Here is a 16342-nt window from a genome sequence, read left to right as displayed (position 1 = left end):
GACCAGAGGAAAATGAGCTTCTCTGGGTACAAATAATACATTTCTAAGCCCAGCTGGTCTTGCATCATTTTCATTTATACTAAGGAGGCAAGTGGCTTGGGAAGCAGTCACTTTTTGAACCCTCGTGTTAAATACGTACTACCACATTATACAACCCAAAGTGCAGAAGAATACCTGGACTAATGGCTCTTGTTTTTAAAAGCAAGCACTAGGATATATTCTTACCTCTTCATTGCGATACTTTCCTAGCCAATAGACAGGATTTCCAGGGTGACCTACGAATTTACCCTTAAAGAAGGCTATGTAGAAGCACGAAGAATAGTAGTTGACAAACTGGAACAAGAACATCTTTGTGGTCAGACTGTTTTCATAATCGGTCTGTGTCCTTGGAAGCTCTGCAATTAAAAAAACACAACAAATAATTAAAAAAAAAAAAAGCCCAACCTACAAGTTACCTACAAGCTGCTTTGGAGCCCCAGCTGGAAAAGTATGTGTGTGCCTTGTATTCCTTAATATGACTGAAAGCATTATGAATTAGATTGTATATAATCCCTATGTATACCGTACCTATTATGCTAATTCTAAAACTATATGGGTTGTAAAAAGGAAAGAATTTGTTCTCTGATGATAAAGAAAAAGAGCAAGCAAAAATACTAATAACTCAGGAAAAGACTCTTCCAAATCCAGCACACTTGGGAGAGATGCAAGTGTAACACTTTGAACTGATGAAACAGTATTAAATGAAACTATATTAAAACACCACACACATCTGAAGTAAATAGCTACTTTAATGCTGATGGCCTGGATATAAAGAATAATAATATTTGTTACTGTTTATCTATTTAATAACAAGGGAATAGTATCTAGCTTTGGAACAGTGACCCTATTTCATTTATTTACAAGAAAATAGCTATTCTCCTCATAAACAAAAGCTAATGTAATCGAATGTGTTATGCGTTACTGATCTGTTTTCATAAAGCTTGGTTATTATAGTAATTTTCTTTGCTTTGTCTGTTTTACAAGCATCTTTCATCTTCCATGCTGGCTATACAAGGAGTTTTCAGGCAAAGATCAGAATATCATATTCCTTTGATACTGAGAAAAATTTGTATTTTAAAAATTCTGTATGGCATTGTATAATTTGGTGGGAAAATTCTGAAATACGTGGTAGAGGTATTCATTCACTGGCATTCTTCCTTTAGATATAAATGTTCTTTTTGCTTGTTATTTAAGCCAAAATTTCAATCTGAGGCATAGAAGAGACATACCGAAGTCAGTAATCAGGATTGCTACTTTTTCATAGATGATGTTGAGAACCATAATGACTACAAAGCTGATGAGTGAAGCAGTTACTGAGGTGGCTGTCTGTGGAGTCAGGTACTTGTGGATTGCTTGTGTGCCATTAATGTGCCGTGACAATGTGGCAGAAAACACCAGGAAAACGGAGAGCCTGTAGACAATGATTCCAATAACTGAAGCAATAATCAAAAGAATCTGCCAAGAGAATGTAAGAAATATGTTAATGTTGAACCACTGGCTTTGGGGAAAAGTTAGTCTGAAATGCATTTTACAATAGGCAAAAGAAAGTGATTGTGTGCCTTTTATTCCATCACACAAGATGAGTGCAAGAGGAGTCTCAAATAACATAGAAGGCAATAAATCTAGAATCCATAAAAGAAGCATTTTTCATGTATCACAGTCAATCTGCAGTAACAAAAAGAGATGGTCTGTTTTATGACTAATAACAAGCCTTGTTGCCATGCGAGCTAAGATCATGAGATGCGTAATCAAATCTAATGCCTCGAGGCATGCGATGGCTCCAGGAGTTAGGAAGAAACCTCCCTCTCTTGACACCAGGCAATTATCAGGACTGCAAATGTGCTAGCAGGGCGGCAAATGTGCTAGGTCTGCCCTGACCATGGAGGGGGCTGTAGATGCTCTTACACCTGATAATATTGCAGACTACAGACCCGTTGAAGAAACAGACACATTTTAAGCCAAGTGATGTGACATGCAAGAGTTGTAATCCAGACACCCCATATTACTTGCCATCTCTTTTCTTTCTGCTTCTCTTTCTTGCTAGTTCTCATTCAGATTAAGATCCTAGGAGCTGGGAATCTTTTACTTACTATCCTTGCTGCAAAATGCCATAAATTTGCCTACTTCCACACTCCCAGCACATAATAAGAGAGTACAGTAACACAATGACAAAAGTAGATCAAATCTCTTCCTTTCAGTCTGAAGTCCTGAAGTTTATTTAAACCCAACAGCAAGCCAGTCTTCTTCTCTTTGTGTTTCAGTTGGTTTAACTGAGGCTCCCCCAGGCTGCCAGCCACCACTGCCTTGGTGCTGCTCTGTCTTGTGTTATCTAGGACGAGTTCTTTCCCAGCTGCTGCTTGTGCTACAGGCGAGGAGAACAAGCAGCATGCTAAAACACTGAGCTTTTCAAGGCAACAACTTCTCTGGACATGCTCACCGTGTTATCTATTGTTTCATGGGTGACTGGATTTCTTTCAAGTTTTAGTTTTAATTAAAGCAGCAGCTCTGGAAGATTAAAGAGCTCCCAGCTTTGCTCTTCTAAGTGAAACAAAAAACCTGAAAGAGGTTCAGTGCTGTTAGACACAATACTGAACCAAATGGCTGGAGCAAGTAGGACGGACACCGGCAGGGAGGACAGCATATAAAAAAACCCCTTGCCACTACTTCCCCCACAAAAGTAAAGACATTTATCTTAAAGTAATGAGGGAAAAAACAATGGACCACATTCACAAGCTACAGCTGTGGGATATTTTGATACATATTTTCTATTGACTGTATTCTAATGGTGACTAAAACTACCTTGTCCATGTGGGTCCATACTTTATGGTCTTGTCTTATGCATCAGATGGAAATCCAGCTGATCCTATTCTTTTGATACCTTTTGTTCCGGTTAAGGTTTTTTTTTTTTTTTAAGACATTTACTGAAGAAGCGAATTCATGAGGTGAAAGAATAAAAGAACTTTACCCAGAAGAAGACTGCACTTGCACAGAAAGTCATACGTATGCACTTCCCACAGGCAGTGTATGGCACATGTTCTTCTTGCTGTAAAAGATTCAGAAACAGATCAAGGATGCACCCGATCTTTTCTTCGTATCTTCTTTTTTACTCTAATTAGCCCTTTGTGATACTGAGGGTAGAAAAAAAGAAAAGAAATCCCTGCCTTTTTTTTCTTTCCTGCTTTGTTATCCATGGAACCCACATTTATTCATGATTTCAAAAGTCCTATCTGATTACAGGTGTCTCTTTTTACTGTCCATTCTAAGATAAAAATGACTTCCACAGTGGCTGTGTGTGCTCAGCTCGTACTGACTTCAGCTATGCCTGGCTGCATAGTCCTTTTGAATGGACCCATCCTTCTTGGCTGGCCATGGTATCCACACCATTGGCTTTCAAACTTCATGGGCTGAAATTAGCATGCACTAAAATTTTGGTTCTCGATCTTTATATTTCTCAAAGGGAAAATGTCTACTTCAATGTGGTGGTGTGAAAAATCACTGAGTCTCTATAGGATCTCTGAAGAGCAAAACCATTATCTTTTAACATATTCATCACTCTTTGAATTGTCTGAAAGGAACTTTCTAGCTAAGACTTTATATATTAAAGGTGGCATAGGTTTATAAGCTTTTAAATAGAATAATTTTTTTCTTTTTTGTAGTACAAGATATAAAAAGAAGAGCTATATTGGATAGTTTCAACTATGCCAGTTAATTTTGAAACTTTTCAAGTGCTGTCTAATAAACATTAGTGTAATATGGATGGAATGTGAAAGCAATGCAAATGATCTGATAAATACCAGAGTAATATATTGACAGAGAACGATAAAAAGTGAAGCTGAGCTGGAGTGAGCTACAGAAGTTGAAGCTACTCAAAATGTATAATAAATAGAGATTTAAACTAAGATCCTCATAGATATGAATCCTACTTCATTGAATTGAGGATTACCCTTGTCCTCGTGAGTTTACTGTTATTAATTGTAGTTGCATCCACATGCACTTGGCAACAATAACTATTTATACATGTTTCAAACAGAAATATTTTTGGTTAAAAAAAGTAAGTCTTGTCTTTATACATAGTGTAACATCCTTTGCTCCATTTCACCCTTTTTCCTGATGTATTCTTAGTTAAAGATAGCAAGTGCTCTGTGATCTTGGTCTCTTGCAGCAGCACAGAATCTTTGATTTGGGCATTTAATAAGGTAGACTTAGTCTCCTAAGCTAGGTACAACGCCTACTTCTCTTCATTAATGACACAGGAGCCTCAGTAGCTCCTCCAACAAGCACCTACAAGGTGCCTAGAGTCAGGTACTAATTCCTTTCCACACATCTGGAATTTATAAGCTCACTATTCTCAGGCCAGCTTATCAGCTCTCCCTGAATCACCTTATAGAGCTCCAGTCCAGATTCATCATTTTCATAGCACACTCTCAAAACATGCCTATTGCAGTAGCTGTGACCGGTTACCAAATTATTCCTTACCTGTGTGATTTCATTCATTACCACATGAGTACATTGAGCTTCATATTCGGGGCGCACTTGTTCTTCTTGCTCCAAATACTCAACCGTGTCCCATTCATACTCCAGTTCAGCCTGCCTTCGCTTCCAAAACTCCAAAAACAAAGTAACTGTCCAGGAGACAAACAAAGAGAGCAATATCATGTGGTTGCTGGACACTGAACCTCTGGGCTATAACATGTGGCTCAGTTTTCCATACAATTTTCGACAGACATGGAGTTAAACCCTTATTGACTGGCGTGATGGTGCCAAGTACCTGTGGGGGAGAAAATAACTGGACCTGCTTCTTTATGGAATTACTGCTTTGGATGTTTAGGTACTCTAATAAGAGAAACCTGGGACAAGTGCTGTTGCAAGCACATGCTAAAGAACTCACATACATTTATTTTCTTTCTGCCTAAAGCTGAAATATAAACACTTTGGATTTCATATTACTGACTATTTTTGAAAAAGTTTATCGTGGGATACATAAGAAAGCAAGCTGTTTGGATAGATGAAGACAAAATGCTGGAGAATGCTGGATTTCTCAAAAAGAAAACCTCAGTATGCCAAAAATTGCCACAGGTAAAAGCTTGTATTTGTTCAATCTGCAATTTTTGTGTGGACAAATGATCAGCTCACAGACCATGTGAACCAATGATGCTAGCTCAGGCAAAACTGCTTAAACACAACTTTCTTCCTCTGCTAGCATGAATCTGAGGCAGCTGCAGATCTTTTTGCATGGCATGGAGCTTTGAAACCCTTTGGGCTGGGGCAGGAGTTTCCCTGGACTGTGCTCCTGGGGCTGGAAGCACTAAGGGGATCGGATACACAGATGGGGCTGCAAGCACTAGGGGGATCAGGTACACAGATGCCTAAGCGGTGCTCAAAAGACATCAGTCCAGCCAAACTCATTATCTCAGCCTGAGATGTGATACAGACAGGCCTGGCATCAGTGGCAATGACAGACCCGGCTGAGAAGGCTGGAGGCTCAGGACATGGGTGTCAAGGCAATGCTCCCCAGAGCAAGGGGATGCTTTACTACTGACAACAGCACATCCTCAGATTTAATGGCTCTGCAGCACTGCCTCCAGGAGGAGTGAGCATCCCTTCACCACTTCTCTCATTTCTCCCATTATCTGGGAGTAATTAACCCCTAATTTTTTTATTGTTGTTTCTTTTTCCAAAAGTCTGGCACCTCATCCCGAATGATGAAACATCGATGGCATGCAGTTACATGTCCGAACATTAAAGGTCGATTCGAAAATCAGGTGTGGTCAATAAATCCCAGACTGAAGCATTTAAAAATCAGTAACCTCCACGGGCTGAGCTGTGAGATGACCTTGCCATCTGCATACAGGCCAAACCTCAGGAAATCCTCCCACCCTGATTACTCAGGAGCCTCTTTCACAAGGATTTCTCTGCTACCTCATGCTTACAAGCACAAAGACTGCTCCAAGCAGTCAGCCAGAGGATCACATCTGCCTCTGCCTGCAGAGCAAGCAGAACTTCTTATAGGAACTTATGAGTGCCAGCTGGGGCCCCAGCCCACTCACAGGAAACTTCGTGCTGCCCTGATTTGCTCCAGCTGTAAATCCAGCTGCTGCTGGGGAGGGCAGGGGTGCAGGGCCCCCACCTGTGGTAACAGCAAAAGGAGGGCTCATAACACAGGGGCAGCTCCCACAGCGCCAGTACAAAAACACCTTCTACTGGCCAGAGTACCCCAGTAGCCAAGCTGCATCTTTCTGAATAGGGAAGGAGCTGCTGCTGCTGTATTTGATGCTTTTTCTTTTATTTTGAATCGCTATTTTGGAGAACATGTGTTTGTGTAACTGATCTCACTCAGGAAGGGTCTCCAGTGATGGCAGCAAGTGAAGTGGAAGCTGCTCCTTGTTCAGGAGCTTTGCCAACCTGCTCGAGCTATCATGGGAGAGCTGTCAGAAGCGCTCATCCAGAGCTTTAATGTACAGGGGGTTAATTCCTGAGGCCAAATTCCCTGATGTTTTATGGTGCTTTAACATCTTTGAAGGGATTATACAAAAAAAAAAAAAATCAACTTCTTAAAAAGTGTATTGGTGTTAATGATGCAATAATATATCTCAAAATCTAATAGTCTTTTAATTATTTTGGACCAGGAGGTCTACAAAAGTATTAGAGCAATGGAAATTACAGCTGGAATTGCACCAGGACCCTGGGTCATTTGGATTCAGTACAATTTTGACCAAATTACTGTAATACAATTCACCTCTTTGTACAGTGGACTTGGGATGAGAATACTAATAGACCTTGCAGCCATCACTATAACCAAGCAGCTTAGCTTTGCAATTATTACTTTTGGAGCTATTCTTCAAAACAGGAAATACAATTTTTAATTAAAAAGCAAATTACAAATAAATTAACTACTCAGATGACAGAAGAAGATCACAATAGACAGAAGATTACATTTTTAGTTCTTTTTTTTTTTTAAATTTAGGTGAAAGTTGATTTTTACATGTATTTTGAAAGAAATCTTCTTGAAGTGATACCTTTCATTTTAAAATTATTTAAAGATGTAGCTATTTTAAAGAATGTTAGGTCATCATAGGAAAATAAAGATATAATGTGTTTTACAAAGAAAACACACACCTAACATATACACACATAACATTAACTTACTTTGGCAATTTCTGGATAAGACAGTGCAATAAAAGGCGGTTAACAAGGTTGCTGATATGAACAAACAAAACCCAGTATGTGAAAATAAACCTTGCCTAATCCCTTAAATGCAGTACCAAGTGGTTTCACTCGCAGGAGATATCCTGGTTTCAGATACATTTTCTCAGATAAAAGGTATCTCTAGTGCTTGCAACTACTACATTTTTACAAAATCAGTTTCTTAAATGAAGACAGGAGGAAAATGTCTGGGAAATACAATAAAAGACTATTTTTCGGAGCAGTTTAATAGGCATAGGCAGCTCCAAGTCTCTTTGGAGAAAAACAGCTCCTTTGCCAGATGTACTTAAGCATGTGGCTCCTGCTGGATGAACATCTAATCACTTCTCTCAGACTGTTCTCCAAGTCAAACCAAACAAAACAGACTCAGAAGACCAATATTTAAGTTCTACAATTTGTTGTTTTCTTGTGATGCTAAGAAGAGGTATTGTGAACATATATATCTTCTGCTGAACTACCTACTGGTGAATTGCTGAGTGTTAGAAAATGAAGTAGTTGTAAATTTATCTACATTTTCTTGGCTGATGCTGTAGGCTTGGCCAAAATTAGATGACAAACCACTGTTGTTGAAATTGACTTACCCCATATTCCCATAAATACTGCAAACACCAGGGTTCCAAAGCTATCAAATATACAGAGTTTCTGGAAAAAAAAAAAAAAAAAAAGAGAACAGAAAAAAAAGGCTTGAAATATAGTTGACTAGTATTTTCTTCTACACTGACCCAGAACTGAAGCTGCTTACTGAACGAGTTGATTTTTAGCTTTTGTGTAGTTTAATAAACAATCTTTATTGATAGTGTTTCCTCAATTTCTTTCAATATACTCTCCAGTAAAGTAAGGAAATTAAATGCAAAGCCTGGAATTAAAAGTATAAGCCAAATATACAGCAAGAGGATAGTAAAATAGTGTACTATCAAACTTCCTTCCATCTGTTGCATAGGAAGAGGGAAACAGTGCTTCTGGTTTGGGAGATCAGTATACAGCTATGTATTTTTAATACAGACACAAAAAGGCAATGGACACATCTGCTTTGCATGAGTGAGATGACAACAAATCAAGCTAGTTAGTAAAAACACATTCTGATGAGATACCTCAGTGGTGACAATTTGCCTTTTATTTCCATCATATCTTTTTCCATGTTTTCTTTCTTTTGTCCTTTGAGTGTGCTCAAGCAATGCTATTCACTATAGCTGGGCAAAATATTTTTAATGAACAGCTGAAAAATTGCCACTTTGGAGTGACAGAATCTATGGAAGGAATGACAAAAGGCTAACACTGGCCTTGTGACACAAGTTAATAGGGAAAGAAAGGCAAGTCCCCAGACAGAAATTTAGAGGAAAATCCTGGCCATGTCATGGCTAAGAGGACCCGACTAAGTCACAACTCCTGTCATGGCTAACATCAGCCTCTCCAGGTACTGATATCCTCCTTGACAACTCAGGTCAAATTCAAGGCACAGCTTCAGCTAACTTCTTTGGGGAGGGAGGAAGGAGTATTTAGAAATGTCAAAACATGCTTTAAACATTTCCTAGGCAAAATAAACTCAGTTACTGAATCAAGACTTTAGTGATTGAATGTTTGTTTTGTTCTGTTTTGCTTTGCAAAAAAGAAAGAAGAAACTCAAAATGAAGCCACGGTATTTCATTTTCAATTAAAAATATTTTAGACCCATATCAAATATTTGGGGGCTATGTGACATAAAAAAGAAGGAACAACTTTTTTCATTTTAGATCGAAGTGGACTTTTTTTTAATTGTTGTTTTAACTTTTTTTTTCAGTTCAGTTGCTGTATCAAAAGGCACAAGTATTTGCACAGCTCTAGTAGTTATGCAGGGGATTAGTGGAGAACAACATTGGTTTAGATGTAGTACTAGGGAAAGTGCAACTAAAGTTCAATAGCATGCCTATAAGCTGCAAATGTAGTTACCTTGGATGATTCACAAGTGCTGGTGAGGTTCCAGTAGGTACATACTTTATCACACTGAGGGCACATTATGATATTACCTCCTATGTTGGGATCACATACTTCTTGGCTAAAAACAAAACTAGTCAGTCACTCTAAATTCTTTAGTCCTTATGTGCACATAAGGACAGTGCAATAATGTCAGGGAAGTGAGAAATAAGTAACCAGGGATCTGCTCTCAAGAATTCCCCTCCTTCCCACTCCCACAAATGTATCCCAGTTTCCATTTTTAGCCCTCATCTCAAAAGTGGATGACCTGGAGGGAAAATAACTTCCATCCCTTATACATGGTAGTATTTCTCAGGATTTTTCAAACTAAAAATAAAACAACTCTTCAAAGATCTCATGCTCTTCAGTAGGAAACCCACAGCTGCACACTCAGGTGGGCTATCATGGCAAGCCCAAGAGGAGAAGGAAAAGTAAGGCTGCCTTCTGGAACAAGGAGTAGCTGCAGAACCGAAATGGCTACCTAGTCCCTGTGGTCCTGTAAAGAGGCTTAAATTGGTAAATGGGTATCTGTCTCCTAAGAGGTGGCAAAAGAGTTTGGCTCCTTTAATGCAGTATGGTGGAAGCTAAAAGGTGATGTAATTACTTTCTGTAAATACATCAGCAACACAAACACCAGGGAGGTAGATGAACCATTTAACTAAATGATAATAAGACTAAATTAGTATAAAGTGGCCACTGGAATGGAGCTCTGGAAGAGCTTTTCTGCATGATTTATAAAAGTAAACTCCATTCCTGAGTGGGGCTGTACAGTGTGATGTCCTATATGTGATTTGGCACAATGACCCAAGTGTTTTTTCCTTGGTCATTGTGCCGTGACTCAATCTCACCATATTCTGATGAGGAAATCTGTGTCATGACTATGATTCTGTTCCCAATGTATCCTGGGCAGCTGAAGCCCCCTGTGCTGTTGCTCTTCCTGTTTTCTTCTCTCAGAACAGAGCAAAGAAAGTTCAGGGGTTTTATCATGGTCTTTGGATACATTCTTTAAGGATTCCCACATTGAAAATGATGTTACAGAAATTTGTATTGGCTTCTGATGATCGTTCTTTTCTTTTTATTTCTACACTAGGTGTGGTAACCTAGAGCAAAATATGAAGACAATCCAGAAATAACAAACTCAGATGTCTAGCACTCTAATGGTTCATGGACATCTATTACTCTTCTATCTCATATTTTATACCTTGACTTGCAAATCCATAACCATTGTTGTTCTCAGGCTCTTTTATTTTGTCTCTTTTATTATGCCATGTCTTGCAAACTTTGTACAGTAGGGGATGGATCAAAACTGTGTGTAATATTAAAATAGGCCTGATCAAATACCTCCATGTGCAGTTGTCTTTTGTCAGGCATCCATACAGAAAGCAGCCAACTCCTACAACTGCAGCTACTATCAGCATATTAGTGTAAAAGCCCAGCCAAGCAAAATAGATTCCAATTTTCTCTCCGTAGTATTTCCTGTGGAGGAGAAAGGTTTACAGTTTTGTTTATTTGTTTGTTTTTTAAATGAAATGCAAGTAAATTTCAAATGACTCTTCATTTCATACATTTTGTGCCAACTCTTATTGTCACATTCCTCTGGTCAGAACACTGGTATTGCAGAAGTATGGGTGTTTCTACCACCACTTTTATGCTTGTATAAGAGGGTAAGAAAGGAAAGAAAAGGAAAAAGAGAGAAAGATCATACCTTGCAGAGAAAAAATTTAAATGGATGACTTTTCATGAATTGGAAACCAATTATCATGAAACTAAGTTCAAAGCATACTTCCATGCATGAGCTGATACAGGTATATGTACCTGCCTGTGTCTTTCTGACACCCGAAACCCAGACCTGTCATGTAAATTCCTAGCTCCCTCTGCATTAGTCAAGCCCTAGTCACACCACAGGGTCACTGAATCACAGAATATCCTGAGCTGGAAGGTAACCACAAGGATCATTCAGTCCAGCTCCTGGCTCTGCACAGGATCACCCAAAAATCAGACTGTATGTCTGAGAGCGTTGTACAAATGTTTCTTGAACTCCAGCAGGCTCAGTGCTGTGACCACTTCCCTGGGCAGCCTGTCCCAGTGCCCGACCACCTTCTGGGTGCAGAACCTTTCCCTAACACAATCCCTTTCAGCCTGACCCTCCCCTGTCCCAGCTCCATGCCATTGCCTCATGTGCACTAACCTGATAAAATCCAGGGGTTGCAGCTTGAAAATGTTTTTAGGGTGAGCCCATTCTCTGTACAGGAGGTATCGTTCACTTGGGCAGGCAGGATCTGTTGATGGGTGCCGAAAACTAGACTGCAAAACAGAAGGACCATGGGAAGAAGACACCATTAATCTAAACAGCATGGATCAGTTCTCATCTCCTCAGACCCAGTGCCACGAACCCAAAGCCTGGAATAGCCTTTTTGTCACTGCAAGCCAGGAAAAGGGTCAGTAAGCATCTCTAAGAATGCATCAGGATTCAGGATGGAAGGTTTTCAGAAAGACAGTGAATACTAAAGCAAGAGCTTTACATATGTGGGTTGAAAGTAACAGACACTCTCCATGAACTTAAATCTAAGCCCATGTCAGTGTCTTGGCACTCAGCAATAAAAAACAGAAAAGGATCCAGTCTAATTAGAGAACAGAACTTCATTAAAATGGATTTTAAGTAGCTCTAACATGTTAATGTAATTTGCTTTAAAACAATATTGTTCTGGAATGAAGGCTGGAAAGTCCAAGGGATACATACAGGGAGTCTAGTCTCTGTTTTATATTTATATTTAAAAGAGAGTTGACACAGAGGTAATCCTTGTGTTTTTTACCAGGTTATTGGAAAATCTATTTCAATAAAGGCTGTTTTATTTGGTGGAATTTTCCATTCTGTATCTGTGATGTGGCAAGAAAAGTCACTTTTCTAGAAATATATAAGTTACTTTTGATTTTCAGAGTAGCCGTGATATATAATTTTAATTGTATAAAAAGACAGTCATTAATTATAAGGCATATTGAGTCCAAATTCCCCACGCCATGATAGAAATAGCTTGCAAGGCAGGTTTTAAATCTTTAAAAGACAACCTTAAAAATGGATAGTCACGAATGCTATTAATTCTGTCCTGTAAAGCTTTGGGTTACTTCCAAGAAACATGATTTGTCTTGATTCTGACTTAAAGATTTTCTTGAAATCCTTTAAGGCCTCCTGAATATTTTAAGTAGAGTCGAAACATCTCGAGTAGTTCCCATTCCTGACCTCCCACTTTCTCCAGTTCTTCTCAGCAGAACACACCTCAGACACAGAAGAGTGGTTCCGATGGGGATTGGAGGTGTAGATACAATGCACAAAATCAGATCTGTCTTTGCTCACTGTATCCCATTTGCAGCCTCACACCGAGTTTTTGTTGTCAAATACCCTGGTCTGATTTTTTTTTCTCCTTCATTTTCTTTTTCTGTGGTATTGCTAGTCTTTATATGCAAAACAATTTTCAGTACAATTTGCTTACTTGTGCTTAAATGGTATACTTTAAAAATAAAAAAGCTTTAGAAGTGTAGCTACAAAAGTCAGAATTCATATTATTGCAAGGCGAAATCCAATCCAGTGAAACATTTGACTGACATCATTTACTGAGGTGTTGTACTGGGATTCTTGCAAAAATGTGGGTTTCACGGCAGTGATTGTGATGTTTGGGAACTGTGGAAATGTTTCTCACTGTGTAAGACTGTCATACATCCTAAAATGAGACTTGTATTCTACATCTTTATTAAAATGTTATTTGATAGGGATTTTAATGCTGAAAAACAGAATACCAATAAAATTGCTAAAACTGATTTAGAAGTGATGACACAGTGCATCATGGGAAAGCATCACTCGAGTGCTCCCAGGTTCCTCTTTTGGCCAGACACTTTACTGACCTACATCTTCCAGAGAATACAAGATTAACATCTCCTAAATAAAATATATCATGTTTCAGTTATGGAGATACATTTTTAACCAGCAGTGTTTTGGAGAAAAACCTCTTAAGCCAAACTGTCATATTCTACTATGTGGAGACAAAAAACAGTCGAGCAGTAAGACAGTCAATTGTGCTTGTATTTTTTGCTATGAAGAACACACATAAACTCTTGAGCTGCAGACTTCTATTTCTAAATACATCATTGTGACAAAACTGGACTTACATCATGAAGGGGAAATGCTGCTTTGTAGATTCCAGAGTCCAGTAATTTGTTAATGCCAAACTTCTTCACATTGTTTTTGGTTGCGTATTCCACACGGGACAGGATGAAATGAACCTGAAATTTACAAAATACTTTTTGTCTCTTGCAATGTGAAAGTAATCATGCACAACAATACCTGTTTCAAGATGTAAGTGAGTTATGAAAAGGTAAGCAGTGTAGACACCTTTGATTGCACTGGCTAGACGAACCAAATTCAAATTTCCCCATTTAAATTCTGGTGGAACAGATGTACAGACCGTTTCATAAATAACACAGGACCATAATGTCCCAAATATTTATAATTTTTCAGGAAGTTTTCATGAGGGTAATTGCACCAATTTGATTAAAATATTTTTTGCCTTTAAAAGATTAAAAGCTAGAAATATTTGTAGACTTACAATTCGGCTTCTAGTTGCAGGATTGAAGAATGTGTCTTTGTCTTGAATATAAAAGTTGGACAAATGTTCCTTTTCAAAGGGGGCAGTGAAAAACTCTTGCTCAGGCTTGATGATATTTTCATCCACTCTGAAGAGACTAGTAAACCAGTTGAATGCTGACTCTCGGGTTTTCAGGTCATCGGGCTGCAGAGGCAATTTGATGTGCATAACCTCTGCATATGTGCATAGCACTTCCCAAGGTGCATGCACTTTCACAAAAATAAGTTTTTCATCCAAAACCTAAATGCAAGAATATTAAAAATATATGCATAAGAAAATGAAAGCATTTTTCATAACACTTCTTAAACTATCCAGACCTTGCTGTCTCTTGACCTAATAGCTAGCTCATAGCTAGCTAGCAAAGGCTCACAGATGATCTATTTGAAGTTGCATTTACTGTCCATCTTAGCAAATATACCATTAGCTTATGAAAAGACACTGATATGAGGTGGGAGCATGCCAGAGAGAATGGCCATGCAGCTATGGATGCTGATGGGCAACATGAACCCCCAGTTTTGTAGGGAGAATGGGTGGAGAGAGAAGGCAGTCAGACCAGACTGCTGAATTATGGAATTACAAAAGTTAGTACGGCAACAGAGCCATGTCAGGCTGTCAGGAAATGGTTTACTTCCTCATGAATGTGAACAGCCAGACGGGTTCCTTGTACGTGCAGCAAGAGCTCTCACGGCATAAATCAAACAAACACCGTGAGGTCATGGACTCTTGGGTCCAACTTGGGAGGAAGGGGCAAAAGGACCTTTTCAGGTGCCCACTAGATTACCAAGCAACAGTAAATGAACACTGGAAGTGGCTGTCTTGCTCGTCTCCTGACAGACTCAGGGCTAAAGCTGTGGCCCTGCAGGAGAGGAAGGAAAGGTGGCTTCATGACATTTTTGTTCTGCCTGGATTCTGCACTGCCCTGCGGGTTGAGCAGCCCTCACAGTGCAGACAGCAGCTCTGACAGCTGCCATACATCGTAGCGGTCTCCTGAGCTGCCCACAGACAGTGTTGTAGCCCAAAATACACAGACTGTGGCAGTTACGACTACTCTTACTGTGCCATGGCTCACGAGGAGCTGGGTCACTTACAGGAGCCCTGCACTGTCTTTCTGGAAGCGGAGACCCTCCTTGGAGCATGGCCAGCCCTATTTATCTTCTGAGTCACAAGTAAACACCAACTAACAACCCCACATCCCCACTTCCCAGCTTTTATTTTGTAGAGGGAGAAACAGATGCAAGGTTTACATGACTTTGCATCAGGTCAGAGAGATACTACTGACAGAAAACAAAACAAAACAAAACAAAACAAAACAAAAAAAAACACTCATTTTTTGTTATTCCTTAGAGTAGAAAACTGTTAAGTTCAATTTATCTATCCAATTCCTTATCCATACAGAGGAAGCTTCTGCTCTCAGGCACAGACAAAGGAGTGCAGGCAAAGAAAAGAGCACTCACCGATCTTGTTGCTTCGAGTTGCAAGCCGTTGTTTATCAGGTTTGATTCATATACTTGTCTCTTCCTCTGTTAAAAGGTATTGAAAATTGTAAAGCATCTGTTCTGAATACATATGCACAGAAGAATAGAATTGCCAGAAGGAGATAACATTAACAAATTGGGACTCATTTCTTTATTCATGAATAAAAGCTAGGCATGCAGCGCAGTTCTCAAAGTGACTTGGCGATACTACTTTTTTACTCCCTGACTGTTTTTATGCCATTCGGACATTGTTTTTTGTGTTTACATATTCTGTGCTTAAGGGATTCTGTGCCTCCTGTACAACAACTTTGAGTTTTTAAGAGGGAGCAGTCCAATGGTTTCTGTAGCCTGGTTCTCTTCAACCAGGATAACTGTCTTAAGATCAGTGCTTAAGATCCAGTCTTCTTGTTACTGTGAAGGATCACAGTCAATGAATGATCCATTAGATGAAGTCTTAGAAACTTTGATAGGTACATGGAAACTGGTCTTCAGGACCACATTCAAGACCCACCCACTCTAGGAGGCAAAAAGAGCAAAAGTCTTCAGGGGTTCTCTAGCAATTCTTGGAATTAATAATTTATATCTTGTTAGTTCTTAACAGCACCATCTGCATGTAGCAATGGTCATGATGGACTCATTTCATATTTTGTAAAAAGATATTTCTTTGATATCTTTTAAATTTTTCTGCCTTTTTGTTCCACTTAATATCATCTTCTTCTTGGGTTAGGGACAGGGAGATCCAAATATTTCAATCTGTATTCTTCTTTCATCAATACCTACCACATTTCTGCTTATTTGTCTCCTTTCTCAGGATAAAAACACAATCCCAAACTTTCAAAGCACTCTTCACAGAGATATCTCTCCATGTCCTACTAATTTATTTGTTTTTTGATGACCTCATAATGTTCTTCATGTTTTTTTTTCTATGTATATATAAAATTGCACCTATACAATGCATATTTATAATATAATATATATACTATGTTGTTACCTAGAATCAAGGTAACTGTACCTTGATGAGGACACTTAGCATAGGTG

The 16342-nt window shown here is 39.0% G+C and overlaps 1 protein-coding gene across 7 annotated transcripts in view; it reads right to left on the bottom strand.

Annotated features, from left to right (window-relative positions):
- The window catches only part of ANO6 (anoctamin 6), a 78012-nt gene that overhangs the window by 17560 nt on the left and 44110 nt on the right, over nt 1–16342 (bottom strand). For all 7 annotated transcript variants that reach the window (XR_013945130.1, XR_013945131.1, XR_013945132.1 and 4 more), the window contains 11 exons: nt 15284–15349; nt 13791–14069; nt 13354–13467; nt 11381–11496; nt 10534–10668; nt 9169–9274; nt 7824–7884; nt 4516–4661; nt 3005–3082; nt 1269–1494; nt 226–395 (listed from right to left, as the gene is read on the bottom strand). Coding sequence is in view for 3 of the 7 variants with exons in the window: in XM_080576679.1 (XP_080432805.1) it covers nt 226–395; nt 1269–1494; nt 3005–3082; nt 4516–4661; nt 7824–7884; nt 9169–9274; nt 10534–10668; nt 11381–11496; nt 13354–13467; nt 13791–14069; nt 15284–15349 (1497 nt within the window). In the remaining 4 variants the exon portion in view is untranslated. The remainder of the gene's footprint in view (nt 1–225; nt 396–1268; nt 1495–3004; nt 3083–4515; nt 4662–7823; nt 7885–9168; nt 9275–10533; nt 10669–11380; nt 11497–13353; nt 13468–13790; nt 14070–15283; nt 15350–16342) is intronic.

The sequence above is a fragment of the Anser brachyrhynchus genome (genome assembly GCF_964034855.1).
Source record: "Anser brachyrhynchus genome assembly, chromosome: 1".
In the NCBI taxonomy this organism is placed as follows: Eukaryota; Metazoa; Chordata; class Aves; order Anseriformes; family Anatidae; genus Anser; species Anser brachyrhynchus.
Note: the sequence above shows the minus strand (reverse complement) of the source record. Positions and strands in the feature narration are given on the sequence as shown.